At 51.5% G+C, this 18675-nt stretch overlaps 1 protein-coding gene across 1 annotated transcript in view; it reads left to right on the plus strand.

Annotated features, from left to right (window-relative positions):
- The window catches only part of pdzrn3b (PDZ domain containing RING finger 3b), a 55212-nt gene extending 39555 nt beyond the window's left edge, over window positions 1–15657 (plus strand). The window contains 8 exon segments of the mRNA XM_003973731.3: window positions 10735–10967; window positions 12081–12168; window positions 12779–12877; window positions 12955–13017; window positions 13120–13221; window positions 13323–13439; window positions 13622–14334; window positions 14336–15657. Coding sequence (XP_003973780.2) covers window positions 10735–10967; window positions 12081–12168; window positions 12779–12877; window positions 12955–13017; window positions 13120–13221; window positions 13323–13439; window positions 13622–14334; window positions 14336–15140 — 2220 coding nt within the window. The 3' untranslated portion in view covers window positions 15141–15657.
- Window positions 15658–18675: the final 3018 nt, after the last annotated feature.

The following is an 18675-nucleotide window of genomic DNA, read 5'->3' on the forward strand; positions in this document are numbered from 1 at the left end:
TAGAGCCCGCTCTTGTTGTTAGCATCAGGAACGTATACTCTTGGGATTAGAGACACGAGCCTCCATCAAACCACGCGTTGGTGAGCATCTAATGCGATTTGTGGGTGGTTGGCGGCGTCTGATGGGTCGGTCGGTGTCAGGCCCAGCTGCTGTTAAAGCACGTTACAGAAGGACTGGCGCCTGAGTCCAGCCTGTGGTTGTGATCTAAAGGTGTTGAGGGTTGGCAGACGTCTCCATTTAAAGCCCCATGCTGGCTGCCCAGAACCCCAGAGGTCACCGGCCAGAGGTCACACACTAGACAGATTGGATCGGATGGTCAAAGCCTCATATGCAATGTCATCAAATTATCTAAAGACGTGATGTCTGCTTAAGAACCCCCCCCCCCCCCCCCTTACACACACACACACACTCTCCTTCATCACTCTGGGCGGTTGAATCCAGCAATAAGTCTGGCTACTGGGGACGTTTGTGCAACAAACATGTCAGTTACCTCCCGGTGACCTCAGCTCTGCCTCTGAGCTTTTCTTCTGAGAGAGCTGTAATGTGATGAGATGGAGCGGCGAGCGCCGGCGCCGACCATAACTCACCCCTCGCAAGCTTCCACTCAAGCCGCTCCACTGTTCTCGCTCTCTGCTGCAGGAACTAAACAAAATTTACTGCTGCGCCTCTGCTATTATTTCATTTTCCACTTACCGCCTGGCTTTAGGAAACCCTTTAAATGTCAGCCCCACTCAGGAGGTGATAATAAGTCGCAGGTTCTGGGCTTGTCGTGCCCGTGGACTAATCATTTAAAAACAACATCCCTAAAACCTCGTCCAGCTTGTTTTGTATCAGTCCTTTTCCAACTGTGCCCACAGTGGAGAGGTGGGTGCAACAGCGTCCTGGTGGGTGTGGATACAGCTGCTTCTGGCCCTCAAGGCTCGTCTGGAGACGAATGTAGCTCGTGACGCCCACCCGTCCATCCCGGAAACGGACAGAGACGTCAGTTGCAGATTGATTCCTGCCTCCGCGGGCTCCGTCTCTGCCCGCCGTGTCAGGCCCTTCTCTGGAGGCCTCTCCCGGGTGACTCTGGCTGCAGCACGGGGTGATGAAAACTTGAGGGATGAGCCGGTGACTCCGGTGCTGGCAGAGCCTTCCAGGCAGCCTTCCAGGCAGCCTCGGGGTGGCGTCACTCCATCCATCCCTGCTGTCAGGGCGGAAGAGCGGATGAAATATGGAAGCATTTGATTTCCGCCATGATTTCTGTGTTGACAAGTGCTGTGATTCACCTCCTTACATGGATGTTGTGGCATTTGGACGATTAGAGAACGGTGTAATCATACCTCACCGTGATGCCAGAGGGGAGAGCTTATTTTTCTTCTAACCCTCCCTGTGTGGTGGAGGCATTGTTGAGCCAAAGATCGAGCAAATCCCACTTAAATTCAGCTTGTAAATGCTTGAATCAGAACCAGGCACGTCCGATTGAGGGGGGGGCACCACGCCTCTCGCCTCTCATCGGTCTGGTGGTGGTTTTCCACTGGAGGAGCCCGAGAAATTCCCACAAAAAAAACCCCCCACAAAACATCAAAATTGCTTTTGTCTGGCAGCTTGTGGGAGCTGCTCAGGCGGCTGAAGACAAAAGAGCGGCGGTGGTGAGCAGATGTTGATGAGACCTTCCAGTCTTTGTGCTGAAGAGGAGGAACATCCTCCAGCGATGCGGGATGGTGAACATCTTCTAATAAAGCAGCTACATTTCTGCACGTGTGTGTGTGTGTGTGTGTGTGTGTGTGTGTGTGTGTGTGTGTGTGTGTGTGTGTAATGGCATTATTAGGTGTTTGAGGCTCCTGCCGGCTGCCTCAGGATCTGTCTCGCAGTGTAAATACAAGCACAAAGCCGACAGCTGCCTGATCAATTATGCACAGCTTGGTGTTCCGAGGTGGATCCTCTCACACGCCGGCGCTGCCACCCGGCACACACCGCTCCTCTTCCTCTCTGGTCCCGGTGGTACGCTTGAGAGGAGCTGGAGTCTCATTAAACTCCTCCGCACACTCGTCTCCGTTCCGTCCTTCGGCTTCCTCGTCTGTCCATCTCACTGGCACGTGTCCTCAGCAGTGTGTCTCCCCACGCTGCTGCCTCATCTGGCATCTCCATTAGCGCGACCCTGATGAGAGCGCCCTGTACTTCCCCGGTAACAATAAACCCCCCCCCCCCCCCTCCGCTGTCTGGGGGACGCATTAGCTCTGGGACCTGTGCGTGCCGCGCTTTTTACTTTTACTAATTTTTTCCTCATCTAATCTCCACCATCAGTGTCTCGTTTCGTCAGACGTTGCCACTTTTCTGCAGCCTCTGTGCCCCCCCCCCCCCCCGGCCAAAAGAAAGTCATTCATATCCAGGAAGTCTGATTTCCTGCAATCTAGAGACGATCTGATAAATCGGTGGTGGAATCTTAAGGTTGAAGAAGCGGTTTCTTTTCTGTCTGCCTGCTTGTATTAATATTGTGCTTAAACATTTGGGTCCAGGAGAATTCTGGCTAAACCCAGTTACACCCCCCCCCCATTATATAATATCCAGTTTTTGAGTTGAATACAAACAGAACTTGACATTAGGAGGTAAATGAGCCACCCCTCCATATCTTTAAACCTTTTTCAAGGCAAAACTATTGGTTTTGTAAGAGACACGTCCTCAGAAGTATATAAAGCACACAGCATTGTGTGTGTTTGTGTGTTCATGTGTGTGTGTGTGTGTGTTGCAGCAAGCACCACCTGATCCCACCTCAGCTCCAGTTAATACCACAACTCTTAACCTGGGCCCAGTGGGACGCAGGAGTGACACACGGCCCCCCCCATGAATATGAATGATCCAGCCAAGCCTCAGATCAAGTACGGGGGACCCGAGGTCCCCGTCGCTCATTTGGAGGGTACATAGTGACCTTTAGACCTTTGTCTGTATTTAAAAAAAACCTCAAATGACGATGTTCATTCTGTCGAACCGTGTGCCGCTATTATGGTCTGTCTCGCTGACGGTGTCAACGTCTAGACCGGTAATGAATAAAAGCTGAGCCCACGGCTCAAACGGCACCTCTGGGACTCAGAAGACGGGTTTTGTCGAAGGAAAGAGCAAGAAATCGAATCCGCAGCGACGGAATTAAATGTGCGAACACTGCCGGGCAGCTCAGCGGCCTCGTGTCCTGTTCCCCGGCCTCCTGTGGACTTCGTTCCCCCGCCTCTGATTATTCATTAACAGGCGTGTTTCATCCGCAGCGCCGCCGTAACCTTCGGTGCAGACGTTCATATCTGGGCTCCGTCTCCGTTTTGACTCCGTGAATGGGATTAATCTCGGTGTGAAATAAAGATTAGCCGGGCCGGAGCGCTGGCTAGCTGATCCCAGCCGCAGGCGCAACGCTGGCGCTAATGTGAGCGTGGAATCGGTTTTCATGCTACACTGGTTGGAGCGAGAGCCTCACGCCCACAGCAGCAAAGCCTGCACACATGAAGGAGTGTTCACAGATGCCCTCCGAGCTCGCCTCAGGCAGATGTTTGCCACCAGAGGTTTCTCTGCCTCCACGGGCTCATCGTGAGATTCCAAGATCGCTTCCCTTTTTTTTTTTTGATTGTCCAGGTGAGGATTTATTGGGAGGGAGCTCAAGCAAAAGGAAAGGTATTAAATGGGAAAGGGAAATATTGTTATTCCCATCGTTTTTTGTTTTTTTTCAGGCAGGTCAGAAGTTAACAAAATAAAAGGAAGGAAAGTTTCGTTTAATGATGGTGTGATTTTGCTTTGGGTTTTATATTCACATTGGCAAATAACGCAGCTCCAGAGCCGTGGAAGTGCTGCTAGATTGGATCAGTGGAAGCGTCCGGCTAATGATGACCTGCCCCCCCCCTCCCCCCCCTGCCAGGAACTCCCCCCAGGTGGATGGATTAGCACCCTCGCTCTTTATTCCAGGCTGGGAGAACATTCCAACCGGACCACAACTGCATTGAGAAAGTTCCGCCATTCCAGACAAACACATTTAACAAGAGCAGCTCAATTTGTCCTGTTTGCCCCCGGTTTATCTCTTCCTGGCCATGGGGCGCCCGAGCGGCCCGGCCGGTTGCCAGGTCTGGTTTATGCAGCTTCTGTCTGCGTGCTGGACCAGGACACCGAGAGGAGCCGAGAGCCCCACAGCAGCGCAGTAATCCGCTCAGACCAGCGTGAGCTTTGAGCGCCTGTTTTTGTTTTCCTCTGAGCTCGTGTAGTTGCAGGGAGACGTGTGAGAACCCAGCGCTGGGTGTCTCCTGCTGGATTAGTCGAGCAGGGGTCGGGCGTAACCGGGGCAACCAACTGGTGTTGCTGGAAAAGACCACAAACGCTTGTGTCTCGCCGCCAAACGTGAGTTGGATTTTGGCGGCTGTTCTAAAGCAGATTACGTTCTTCTTGAACAGACAGTAAAGTTCATATCTACACAAAAATCCTTTGTCCACTCAGGGCTACTGTAGGGACACGGGGGGGGGGGGGGGGGGGGGGGGGGGGCGTTACACAGTTATTCTTACAAAAGATTCTTCTCACTGCACATAAAGGAGGTAAATTTAAGATTCTAAAATTTCAGGGATGTTGCTGAAAAGCCACTCTGTTGCTGGATGGCTTCAGCGTATGTGTGTCCCCCCCCCCAACACTCCTCCCACCCCGCCCATGCATAATGAGAGCAGCTGCTTAATAAACATGAGGGGGTGTATATAAGCCAGCTCCGGCGCCCCGGCCTCCGTAAGCTCGGCAGCAGTCTGGGAGGGCGCTGCTGCAGAGGGAGGACGGGAGCATGTGAGGCGAGGGGAGGTGTGGGAGCGAGACGCCAGGCTGAGCACCCGTCTGGAGGAAGTGGACCTGCCAGGCACCGTGCCACCCGTTCCTCCTGGACCATGGGCTGCAGCGTCTGCACCCTGCAGAAGCCCCCGGAGCCTTACAAACTCCTCTACGAAGTCTGCCAGGTAGCCCTTGTGGGTCGTCTCTTTCTGGTTCTGGTTCTGTTTCTGTTGCTGCTGGAGAGGCTGCAGCTGAGCGGGCTGAACTCTGGCCACAGGGGTCAGCGAGAGGTGGCCTTTGGGAGGGGGGGGGGGGGGTGATGAAGAGGTGACAGCTCTGCTCCTTATTGTCCAGTGAATGCTGACGCGGGGCTTTCTGCCTTTAACCCCTGTTTGACTTTCACTAAAGTTTATATTTAACTGTTTGCTGCTTGTTTTGCACATTTTTCCGTCCACCAAAAGAAAATAGAGCGGGGAGAATGTTTTCACAAGGGCGAGGGGAGAACAGGTTCTTTTAGTTTTTTTTTTTCATTCATTCTTCTGAAACAAAGCAGGAAAAGCAGCCACAGCAGTGGTGGAAGATTAAAAATGACGGCCCCCCCCACATATTTGCTGCTCCTCACAAGTTAATTTGACAAAACAGACGGAGACGGTAAATAAGTGGTGCAAACAGAGGTCCGTCTCAGAAATGTGTCACCTCTGTTTACACGTGAACTCGGCGTGAACTTTCTGTTTTCCCATCAAAAATCATTCGATTGTGATCAGAGTGAGTCTTGGTGCGACGGTTGCCGTGAGTTTTACTTCTTTAGACGCTCTCTACTCTCTGCAGGCTGCCTGTTTCTTTATTCTGCTCTGATACAGTGTCGTTGTGTGCACCTGTGTGCACCTGTATACCTGTGATGTTCCTGTTTGCTCCCCCTCTTCACTCCTAAAGGATTCCATCCAAGTCAGAGTAAACAGGTTTGCTGTTATGTGCTCAATAATTAAATAAATGAATTTAATGTTCAGGCTCTCCGGGGATCCGCTGGATTCCGCCGTCCCATCTATAAATATCCTTGATCATGCTCATCAAACAAGGCTTTGCTGCCATGTTAACTTATTCTGCTCATCAGGAGGCGCCCTGCCCCCCCCCCACACACACACACACACACTAATGACAGCGTGTTGTGTGGAAGAGGGCCGTCATCCCGCCTGTCGTGTTATCCTGAAGCGGCAGGTCGATCAGACGCTTCCCTCAGTTGTCTGTCTGACTGTCTGTCACGGAGGCTCCGTGCCAGATGTGAGTGCGTCGGGTTAAACGCCTCAGAGTCAATTAAGATGTGCGTGAGGAACCGTGAAATCCACGTGTTTCCGTTGTGGATGAAAACTCAATGATTAAGTTTTAGTAGTGTAATTATCAAAGAGATCATTTGTGTGAGTCGCCTGATTTAATCTCGCCAGCTAAAGAAAACCTTCAGACTAGCCCGAACTTTCCGCCACCTTCAGTGAGTCGAGCCGACCCTCCTCTGGAAGTCTGGAACCGGGCTCTTGGTACGGACAGGCTCCATATTGGAGAAGGAACGCTGCTGTCGGTGGTGGCCGCAGGTTTCTGTAGCGAGCGTCTCGTCAGGTCTGTTGTCGTTAGCACGTCTCTCTTCCACCTCTGGAGGGTTGTGGGAGGTCTGATTCCTCCTGACGATTCCGCCTGATCCTCTCGATCAGCCCGCTTGGACCAGCCGCCGTCTCTCTGCGGAGTTAATAATCCTTAAACACTCTGAACCTTTTCGGTTCATTAACACCTCCTCCGTCTCCCGGCTGGCAGCGTGAAAATATGGTTAATAATTGTTACGAGAGCTGTCAGACTGCGGCGGTGGGGTTTTCCCTGCTGTCGGGACGGGCAGGACTGGAGACATCTCCTCCAGGAGTGTGTTATATTCAGATGTATCACACACGCTTTACAGTCCGCGCAGCGGTCCGGTCGATCAAACATCGTTAAACACAGCCAACGTGGCGCTTCAGGAGAAGTGTTTTCCCTTTTCCCCGAGATCATTAAAGGCCTGAGCCGAGGCCGGCCCCGCGTTCCCTTTTAAACCTGACCCTTCCGACAGCCGTGATCCCTTCAGCCTTTTCTTCAAAGCTTCAAGGTAGAGGCTCTGGAAACTCTGTTTGACAGTCTCAGGGCTCTAAATCTCCCCGCCAGCGCCTTGTAATGGCTGTGGCGCCACGCTGGTGCTCTTACAAGACCCAGAACTTAATTAGAGCTTTAGCACAAGCTAATCCATGCTACACCGATCCAGGCTATTGTTTGTCTGTTAAGTCCTTTGCCTTCTCGGGCCTCTGTATCGCTCTCTTTGTTGTTGTTTTTCCACTCCGTCGCTGGTCCCCTCAGAGGGCACGTTTAACCAAAACCGACTGAAGTGCTGAGAAATCTCCGTTTACAGAGGAGATGTGGAACATTTCCCCCGCGCAGCTTTCTGGGAAGCGCTGTTTAATTAGCCATATTTCATATTTCTAACACCAGATGGTGTCGGTGTGAAGTCTTGTGGCCCAGACAGACAGAAAAATGACCCGAATATGTTTGTAGAAGACAGTCCCCCCCCCCCCCCCCCCTTCCTCCCCCCGCCGGTCCTACCGTCAGCGACCCCTGTCATCAAAGCGCAGAGCCAGCAAGCCGCAGCCCCCGCTCTAATAATGAGGCTCGACAAAGACGGGGACCAGGGACAAAGCAGGCTGAGGCTGAGACTGTGTGTGTTTAATAACGGCTGAGATCGGCCCTGGTGTGTGTCACATCTGGTAAAGGCCGGAGCAGGTGGCTGGCGGCCACGGGGGAGCGCACGCCAAGTCCCTGCTGCACTCCCACTGTCAGTCCGGAGTAAACGGCAGCGAGGGAGCGCAGCAGAGACGTCCCAGCAGGCCGGCCAGGAGAGCTGAAAATGAGCCGGTACGATTGACGCCGCGTAGCCAAGAGCGGAGCGTTAGCTAAACGTGTGTGACCCTTGGGATTAGCTTGTTGTATTTCTATTTCCTGGTGTGAAAACACGAGTGTTTTATCGCGGTTTGAAAGCACACGGGCCCGTGCACAGATGGAGGTTTGGTAGGCCGACGCTTGAGTTTCTGTTCTTTTGTCAAATAAAAGAGGGATTAACTGTGATTTTCAAACAGAATGACCCGCATTCAGGCTGCCGTTTGAGCCTTGTGTTGGCCCCTCTTCAGAATAAGCCTTCAAGTCTTCCTGCTCTCCATCACGTCACCTCTCGTCTCCGTTCCGAAATACAGACTTTGAAGAATTGGTCTAAGAAGGGTGTCGGGCCTGAGTGGCGAGCGGGTGGCCCAACTCTTTAAAATCCTGGTCTATAGAAATTCCCAGGCTTTTCCTGTGTGAGCCGCTCTGAATGGCGTTTCCACTCTGCTCACCTCACTGCACATCCCTGAGGAGCACAAACGGAGGCCCTCCAATGAGGTTCTTCTCCTCTTCATACCAGCACTAGCTGGTGATAATGTATCAAAGAGTACATTACAGGTATCGGAGGGAATTAAAGTCCGTCCTCTCTAATTAGAACAGCTGTTAATGATGTCACAGGTGCAGTTGCCCAATGTATCACATTTGGGAAATACTGTGTGGGTGCAGATCAACCCTGTGAAAACCCTGTTTTAGGGTGTTTATGTCTTTTTATTTTGTAATTTTTCTAGTTTCAGCAGACGAGAGCTGCACATTAAACAGACACAACAGTAAATGAACAGTCTGCATTAGTATCTGGGGCAATCTTTAATCATTGTGGCTGCAACTTTATGAAATGTATTATTTCATTAGCTTTTTTTCAGTGGGATTAGAACCCCACAATTAGGCTGTCTCCGTAGATCTGATCTGGTGGTTGCGCCTGGCTGTGGGACTGATGATCAGCTCTGGCTCCATCTCACAGCAACATCCACAGCCTCTCCATGCTGAATCATTTTCCAGAGCTCTCGTCACTGCTCCCCCCGCTGCCCCTTCTTTATGATGCAGAAATCTCTAGGTGCCACCTTCAAACGGTCCTGAAAGTCTCGAATCGCTCCATCACGGCCCAGTTCATTGGAAAAGATGACGCCATTTTTCCCCCTTTTTGCTATTTACTTTGTACAGGCAGGGCGTGAAAGCCGTGCGGTTCATAATTAGAGGTTATATCAATTTCCTGTTTGCACAAGCGGCTCGTGTGTTAGCATGGCAGAGGTGCGGCAGTGGTGAAACATCGTGTTTGTGCTGTGTGTTTTCTCCCAGTGTGCTATAAAGTGCCATTCTGTGTCAGAGGTGAGTGTAGTGAATGGAGGTCGGACGACCCCCCCCCCCCCTTCCCTTCCCTCCACAGCTGGGAGGAGGCTCCCACCATTGAGGGCACTGAGGCAGAATGTGCCGGGCTCAACAAGACAGAGGCTAAAGGCTTTGTCTCCGGTTCACCGCCTTCAAGTGGCCCCGGGGTCCCTGGCAACCAGGTTGGACCGCTGGAGCCTGCATGCAGAACGTGGAAAACACAAAGACTCTTGTGTTCCTCAGCTGACGCGCGGCATCGGGGAAGTGGCCGTGCACGTTGGGTCTGGTGTGACTTTTCATGCAGAGTGATTCATTAAGCTGAGCAGGGTGGCCTGTTGTTCTGGGATGGCGTCTGCTCGGTTGTGCTTCAGCTCGTAGCGGTTGTTTCTTCATCTTTGTGCTTCTGATAATGTTATAAATAATCTTCTTAATATGCCTACTTGTCCGTACTTCCATGCTGCCCAAGTACCGTTTCAATCTAACGATGCAAACTGCCAAGTACGCTCGATTCCTCGGCATCGGAGAAGACTTGTGTGGACTTGGGACATCGAGGTATCCCACAATGCATTTCAGCGTGGCCATGGAGAGCAGCAGCCATAGTGGAAAGTACACGCTTCACACACTCTTAGTATTGAGAAACAGCAATCTTTAAATTTTAATGTAGAAGATAAAGTCTGAAGTTGCCTCTTCCAAGGCAGCACACACAGCTCAGCGTTGAAGCTGCAGAATGTCCCGCGAATTCCAATGAGAGCGAGCCATCGCTGCAGGCGCGTGCGCTGACCAGCTACGTTTATCAGAAAATTAATCATCCAACCCAGACTCGCCTGCGTCTTCGATGTCAGGAGAAGTGAGAAGAGCCGCTAAAGACTTTTGCCTAATGGTCTGGAAGATGACTGGCTTCAACCAGACGGTGGCTTCAATCTGAGACAGCTCTGAGTGCACGTGTGTGTGTGTGTGTGTGCGTGTGTGTGTGTGCGCGCGTGTGTGTGTGTGTGTGTAAAGTGGAAACGGGCCCCGGGGCTGGGATCCTAAGAAGCTTTCAACAGGCCAACACATTTGCTAATGATGTGCTGGCTGACGGAGGGAGAGGAGGATCCGTTATTGGCCCGGGATGCTCTGCTCATCACAGCTGCAGAGAAAATAACAGGCAACCCGAGGAAAATCAATCGGATCCAGGCTCGGCCCGACGTTCCGGACGTCTCGCACCGCCGATGTGAAGGCTTAATTTTCCTTTATTTAATTATCCGGTCCAGTGACATTCTGTCCGGGACAGGCTCTGAACTCATCATTCATCAGCCAGCGAGGACTAAGTGGCTCAAACAAACTTAATTAGCCTCTTCTCTGCCCAGATTAATCTTCTCTCGTTAGCACGTGGCAACAGCTGCACTGCCGCTGACAGTAGGTCAGATATATGTTCAGCTGAGGGCTTACTTATCTAAATGAGGGCTCATCCAATGGCTGTGATTAATTAAGGCGAGGCTTTCCTAACGAAGGCTTTGTTCTGGTTCGTCCCGCTGTGACGCTGTGACACAAGCCGTAATCACTCTTTTGTCACTGGAATATCACTGCTACATGTGTTGGGCCTTCATCATCATCGTCATCATCCTCGCTGGGGCGTTCCAAAGGTGCCCGGGTTCTTTCAGGATCTCCCGGGACGGACCGGGTCGCCGGGACGGTTGATGCTGATGCTTTGTTTCTGCCTGTCTCCTCCAGGTCAATGGCAAAGAGCTCTCCAAGGCCACCCATGACCAGGCGGTGGAGGCTTTCCGCACGGCCAAGGAGCCCATCGTGGTCCAGGTTCTGCGCCGAGGCCCGGCTGCTGACTCCCAGGTCTCGGACGTCGGTACCCAGACTGACATCACCCTTCAGCACATCACGGCTCTCACAGACCTGCCTCCCTCCTCACCCCCAATACCGGAGCTGGAGGAGTATCTGCTCCCTGAGGAGTGAGTCTCTAACTGAAGAGCACGTAGAAATCGGGTTTCTGATGGATGAAATCGGTGTCTTTATTCGGCGCCGTGTCCCGTGCGTCCTTGGGTGCAACGTGCACGGGCATAATGATAGACAGAGAACTGTTATCTTACCTCCAGCTTTAGAGCCCAGTTTTCTTGGCTTCGCTTTGATCCAGGACGTTTGATCCATGAAGGACCCAAAAAGGTCACGTTTCCAGCTCGTCTCCTCGCTGCTGAAGAATCTTTGGTTACGGTGTCGCAACAGTCAAGTCGTGCTGTTCGGATCCTGATTTACGCTCCTCATTTTCTCAAAAATGAAATTTGTTTTTCCCTGAAGCTCCAGTTCCTTTTTTTGCCTTTCAGCTGGTTCAAGTTATCCTAAAGTGAAGCAGATTCTCCCCCATAAATTCTGAACCATATTTTTCTTCAGATTTGAGCAAACGTGGCAAAGAAGTGCGTAAGGAGGAGAAAAACAAGCTGCACAAAACACAAAAGATCAAAGGCTTGAATCGTCTCGCTAGAAAAGAGGAGCTGCAGGATGTCATTGGCGTCAGAAATCAGCAGAACTGAAAACATCGGCTCCCCTAAACTCCGACTTTTCTTCTCGGCAGTTAATGAAGAAAGAAGCAATTTGTCTCCGTCGGGACACACTGAGGGAAAATGTCACTCAGGGGAGAATGTTCCTCCGGGGCACACAAACGCATTAAAAAGAGGGCCGAGTTCATTTGGATTTGCATATCTGTGCGTGTGTGTGTGTGTGTGTGTGTGTGTGTAGGGTGCTGGAGAATGTGTCGTGTCTAAGAATGTCCTCACAAAGATAGAAGTGTAAGGATGTGTGTGTGCGTGGTTCCCTGCGGCTTTGCCGTCTGGCTTTGTTGACAGCTCTGGGGCTGCAGTTACCCTTTAATGGAAAATCATGACTTCTTTAATTGATTTCCATGTCAAATTAATAAGCTGACGTGTTACCTTATTATTAGCTTGAGGGTTTAGCGTCTGTGCATCAGGTTTCTCCAGGGTTCTGTCAGCGCGTTCAGATGTGAACGACATTTTCCTCCTGTGATCTGTGGTTTTGTGTTCTCCAGTCCATAATTTCCTGTCTGTTCTCAGGCATCCTTCAGGACATGCCTACTTTGACCCTACGGACTTCCTGGAGGGCATCCAGCAGGACATCGAGCGTGAGGAGATGGAATATGAGGTAAACAGCATTTTGCTCTGGCAGGATTGGAGTTGGTAGATGTACCTTGGTGACATCATTACTTATCAGTGACACAGCCCAGTAAGCCCCCCCCCCCCCTTCCAGTGGAGATGTGGCCTGGTGGGTAATTAGATGGCACAGTTAATGGGTCCCAATGATGAATCTGATGATGCACGCCAACAATGGCTGGATCGGGCCGCGATCGCGCTTGTGCTGTGACTGCTGCCAACGCTGAAGCCCCCACCCATTAAAGCCCCCACGCCCCACCCCCAACCCCCCCTCCCGTGACATTTCAAATGTCAAATATGGCGGAACGGTGTGGCTTGGTGCGGGAAGGTAAAGTTCACGCGGATGCGCTGTAGACAACAAAAGATTAACCTGGGTGGCCTCTAGGAATGATTGGCAAAGGGTCAAATGATGTTGTTTCACCTCCAATCCCACCCGAGTCACTTTTTAAATTAGTTTAGAAGAAAAGAGTCTGCTTAGCTAACTTATGTAGCAGTTAGGAAGGGCTTCAGACACAAAGTGATCTTTTCCATTTTCTTAACTGTCACATTATATTGATTGAGTGGCTCCTGAAAGCTCCATGAGATGGTTTTTGTCTCCATAGGAGGTGGATTTGTACAGAGACAACATACAGGAGAAGCTGGGCCTGACCATCTGCTACAGAACTGATGATGAAGATGAAGCTGGGATCTACATTAGTGAGGTGTGTCACCTGAATCTGCTGCGGCTGAAGGCAGATCTCCACCCCTCCGAGTCCTAATGTTGATTCCTTGTCTTCAGATTGATCCCAACAGCATTGCAGCCAAGGACGGCAGAATTAGAGAAGGTGACAAGATCATCCAGGTGAGATGCCTCGGCTTCCTTTCTCCTGTGTTGCGTGATCAAAGCGCTCGCTTGGAAGGACAAAAGGTCGGATGGTTAAAACAAACTCTCCTGTCCCTCAAGATCAACGGTGTAGAGATCCAGAACAGAGAAGATGCTGTGGCCCTGCTGACCAGAGAGGGGAACCAGAACATCTCCCTGCTGGTGGCCCGGCCAGAGATCCAGGTAATAAGGAAGCTCGCCCGTCCCACTTAAGCCATTAAATATTAGTAATATTTGTATTTAGCACGTCCAACACATGGGATGTCTCCTCTGTCCACCAACAGCTGGATGAAGGCTGGATGGATGATGACAGGAACGACTTTCTGGATGACCTCCACATGGACATGTTGGAGCAGCAGCACCATCAGGCCATGCAGTTCACTGCCAGCATGCTGCAGCAGGTACGCGTGTGCACCACATCGATCCACAACAGATCATTATCAACAGATCCTTTCAATAGATCCATTCTGCTGAGGGCAACCGCTGATTGCTGATGCTAAACGAGCCATTTTAAATCCAATAAGAATTCCAATAACTGAGGGAATGTTCCAGTTTGTGAGCTGCGTGACGTCTGTTTCCACAGAAGAAGCATGAAGAGGATGGAGGCACCACGGACACGGCCACGCTCCTGTCCAACCACCACGAGAAGGACAGCGGGGTGGGCCGCACCGACGAGAGCACGCGGAACGACGAGAGCTCCGAGCAGGAGAACCTCGGCGACGACCAGACCACGGCCTCCAACACGCTCGGCAGCTGCCGGAAGCTGAACTACAGCCAGGACACCCTCGGCAGCGCCGACCTGCCCTTCAGCGGCGAGTCGTTCATCTCCGCGGACTACGCAGACGCCGACTTCCTGGGAATCACGGCTGACGAGTGCCAGCGCTTTCGGGAGCTCCTGGAACTGAAGTGTCAGATGAGGAACGGCGGAGCTCAGGGCCTCCACTGCCAAGGCGCTGAAGGTCAGGACCAGGAAGGTGTGGACAAAGAGCTAGAGCTGCTCAATGAGGAGCTACGGACCATCGAGCTGGAGTGCCTGAACATCGTCCGCGCTCACAAGATGCAGCTGCTGAAGGAGCAGTGCCGGGAATCCTGGATGCTCCACGACAGCGGCTTCCGCAACTACAACACCAGCATTGACGCACGCCGCCACGAGCTCTCAGACATCACAGAGCTGCCCGAGAAGTCTGACAAAGACAGCTCGAGCGCCTACAACACCGGGGAGAGCTGCCGCAGCACCCCCCTCACGCTGGAGCTGTCTCCAGACAACTCGCTTCGTAGAGGGACGGAGAACGCGGCTCCCGACCGGAGCGCCGGCCGCCGGCAGCTCCGGTGGGAGGGCGCTCGAGCCTCTTTTATTCCCTGGCCAAGATCAAGCATCAGGCCCCAGCCGGAGCAAAGGCTCCTCCAAGGATCCGGCTGGAGGTCTGCAAGCCGAAAGCAAGGAAAGGAAGCCGGGCGAGTCCAGCAAGTCCGGGCGGAGCTTTTCCCAGCCGCACTCTCCATACAAACACGCCCACATCCCCGCCCACGCCCAGCACTACCAGAGCTACATGCAGCTGATCCAGCAGAAATCGGCTGTGGAGTACGCCCAGAGCCAGATGAGCCTGGTTAGCATGTGCCGCGACCCCATCGGCCCCACCGACCTCGAGCCTAAGATGGAGTGGAAGGTGAAGGTGCGCAGCGACGGCACCCGCTACATCACCAAGCGGCCCATCCGGGACAAGCTGCTGCGGGAGCGTGCCCTGCGCATTCACGAGGAGCGCAGCGGCATGACCACGGACGACGACGCCATCAGCGAGCTGAAGATGGGCCGCTACTGGAGCAAAGAGGAGAGGAAGCAGCACGTGGTGCGCGCCAAGGAACAGCGGCAGCGGCGCGAGTTCATGAAGCAGAGCCGGGCCGACTGTCTGAAGGAGCAGTCCGGCGCCGAGGACAGAAAGGAGCCCAACATCATCGAGCTCAGCCACAAAAAGATGATGAAAAAGAGGAACAAGAAAATATTCGACAACTGGATGACCATCCAAGAACTGCTGACTCATGGCACCAAGTCTCCAGACGGAACGAGGGTGTACAACTCGCTCCTGTCCGTGACCACGGTGTAGGTCCGGCTCGGGCCAGAGATGTTCCGGACTGTACAGAGGACGCTGAGATGGCTGCCTCGTTCAAGGTGGCAGCACTTTGTAGATAAAATGAACCAGAAGTTCTCCTGGACGGTGTCTTTCACTGCTGTGAAGAGGAAGTCCTGCAGGCGGCGGAGCCCCAGAGGGATTTCTGGGACCTTTCCCAAACTTTTTCAGTAGCCTTTTCCTATCTTTTCCCGCCCTTTTTAAGAGTTTTGGAGACAAAACAGCAACATTGGATGTTTTCGGAAGGTTTGGAAAGCGTGGAATGACCGTGTGCCATACATAAACCGCCAGCATTTACACTAACTGCATTATTTTGTTCATACTATATATAAATATACATATATATATATCACTCATCAGTATTTTACTGTTACGCCTACGTAATTCTTTTATGGAAACCATCCTATTTTACTGCAAGGTAGATCTCATGACCCTCCTCTCCAAAGGATGTTTGTAAATTTAAAAAAAAATAATAATAAAATTTTGTAACAAATTCCTGTTAATAGTTTGAATTTCCTCTCTAATAAAGCGACGTTCCATCTGTTACCGACGTCATAAAGGGGCGGCCTGCTTCGCGTCGCCGAAATTCCTTAATTAACCACAATTTGCTGTCTTGTAAAATGAGAGAAATAATAAATTATTGTTTTATATATGAAGAGCTTTCAAACTTTGTTGGAATGAGTCATTTTGAGCGCATTTAGGTCCCTAAAGGGCAGCACAGACAGGGAGGAAGCCTGCCAGTTTAGATTTAAGGTTAATGTGAAATCCATGCAAATGGCGGCTGCTGGACTTGTTATCTGTGATCCAGGATCCAGGACATTTATCTTCTGTCCCCTGATCACCTTGATAAACAGCAGGAACGAACAGGGAGTGTGTGTGTGTGTGTGTGTGTGTGTGTGTGTGTGTGTGCGCGCCTTCAATCGCACATTATATATCCTGATGAATGAAAATTTCCAGTTTAAAAGCCACAATTGATTACAAAGGTTGTTATTTCTACATCTGAGAATAAACTCCGAGCACAATAAACGCGCACAAACGTCACCTCCTGAGCACAAACCTGGAGTGGCGGAGTGTCCGCGCGTACGCGTGGGAGAGTCCTCGTGCAGCTCATCCCACATGTGCACGTTGTTGTTTGGGTTCACCCGTTAAGTGATAAGGAGGAGGCTCCTCTGCGGCCGGTCGGTGCTGCTAGTCCCTAAACGAGCCCCAAGGACCATGTGGGCGTGGACGAGGCGGGTCTGGGGGCGTGGCTTATCGCACCTGGCGGACCTCCTTGAGGACGCAATGAGAGGCTACGCCGTTGTGTTTTGTGAAATGACGCCACTGGTCGGCGTTTTAAACCCGTCGGACTCACGCGTAAGCTTGCGCACGAGGCGCGCACACGTGGCCACCCATACAGACACAAGAGTTCGCGCACACGCTGCAAATGCGCCGCGTCTTTCATGAAACAAGCAAATGAAAGCGGCCCCCACGTTTAAATCGGGCGTTAACTAGTCGATTAACTGATTGGTTAATCAATCATCGTGTCGATGAGGCGCGTGCGGCTCCTCAAAAAAAAAAAAAAGGACTAGGGAATACACTTCAGCACAGCCAGGTTTTCATTCCTTGATTAAATCTGGAAAAAAACGGCCCCGAAATAAGGATTTGCAGCTTTAAAATCACAGAAATGTGTGAAAGGTTGAGAAATGCTGCACTTGGACACGAACCTGAAGTGAAAAAAAGATGAATTCAAAGTTCAGATTCCTCATTAAACCCGAGTGACCTTCAGTGCGCCACCTTCCGCGGCCTGCAACAAGCGCGCGCGGCCCAATCATCGCGTGCAGCCCAGACTGTCAGTGTCCCTCCACTTTAACCAAAAGGTCAGAGCAAATGCTGCTCCGCTCTGTGGCGTCTTTACACGGCTCAGGAGGAGGAGCAAAATCACCCAAACCACAAAAATAACACACTTTTGGATGAAAAATTCAGCCTCTCCTCTCCAGTTGAAGCAATTTTTGTCCCATTTCTTTCCGCTGGCATGAGATGAATACAAAATCCAGGTCGGCTCATTGAATGGCGAAGACACGTAAATGTCTCCCGCTACGTATTTCACCCCGGCGCGGTCTTGTTAGCCTCAAAAGCCGCTTTGCTCGGGTTGTGTTTATGGCCCCGCTGGGCCGTAACTCACCAGGGTCTGTCCTCCCACAGCTCGGCCCTCTCTGCTGCACCATTCACAGCTGACTTTCCTGGGTCACGTCGCCTGAACCTTCCCGGATCCTGTCTCCGGGATTTATAGGGCGGCCGCTAATTTATCCATTACGCACATTCCAAATGATGGGCCCCAGTCTGCAGGGAAGAAAGGAAGAAGGAAACGTGCTTAGAGTCAACGTGCACGTTCAGAGAGTCGCCGGAGTGTTCCACAACGGCAGCATCCTGCCACCCAAAAAGGACCCGTGGAATCCTGGTTTTCCTCATGAAGCAGGGTGCATTTTTCCGTGTTCTTGTTAAGGTTTGGGTCATCTGAGATACCCGTGCTCATTCGTTGCTATGGGAACGACGGGCAGAAGTGCGGGAACACTCCAGCACGCAAGTTGTGCGATGATACCGCCGACTTACAACAACAAGATAATAACAAGACAAGGAACGTGTTCCCTCTGCAGGGTGATCCGGAACTTCCGGAACTTCCTGAACTTCCTGAACTGAGGTCCCCTTTAATGACAGGTTTAAGTGCTTGGAATCATCACTGGGAGTAGTCCTCTTTACCAAATTGTGATATTTTAATGCCTCCTTCACCATGTGATTTTAGAGCTGAGGGTTGTCAACAACGTTCCATTTTAAATGAAGCGCCGCCTAGTGGTCACGGACGTAAACTACAGCTAGCCGAGCTGCGAAAGGAATTTATTGTGTAGATATAATAATATATTATTTTTACTGTACCTCTGGAGCTCAAAGGCACTGAACTGTAGACCTCGGTGTAATAAAATGGATAAATGGCATTTTATGCGATTTTCTTTCACACATTCTTCGTTTAAGACTCTTGAGCTTTTTTATTTGTTCCACCTGAAAGAGTGACCAAACCAAACATAAAACAGGTGCATTTAGAGTCAAATATGAAAATTAGCCGCTGCACACTGTAACACCGTCACACACCTTGAACCAACGGGCACATCTGTCCTGCCGTTTAGCCTGGAATGTGGGGGCATTAAGGGAAAAGATCCCCCGACCCTGACACACATGGAATACAGTCCCACACGATTTCAGTGAGTGACAAAAGGCGCTGTTGGCATGGCAACTGTAGGTGGCTGCATGAAAGGTTCGGCAAAAACACGATCGGAAACTCGACATTCGGTGAGCTTTGACAGAAGCTTCGGGGGTTAAATCAGCTTTTCTGTTCATGGTTGTGAATCTCGTCTGCATTCTCAGCGGTAGCCCCCCCCCCCCCCCCCCCCCACACACACACACACACACACACACACACACACACACACCTTCAGTGTGAACTGGAGTGCACCAGGCTGTGTGAGTGACTCTCGCG

This window comes from Takifugu rubripes, chromosome 19 (genome assembly GCF_901000725.2).
Source record: "Takifugu rubripes chromosome 19, fTakRub1.2, whole genome shotgun sequence".
NCBI classification, from domain to species: domain Eukaryota; kingdom Metazoa; phylum Chordata; class Actinopteri; order Tetraodontiformes; family Tetraodontidae; genus Takifugu; species Takifugu rubripes.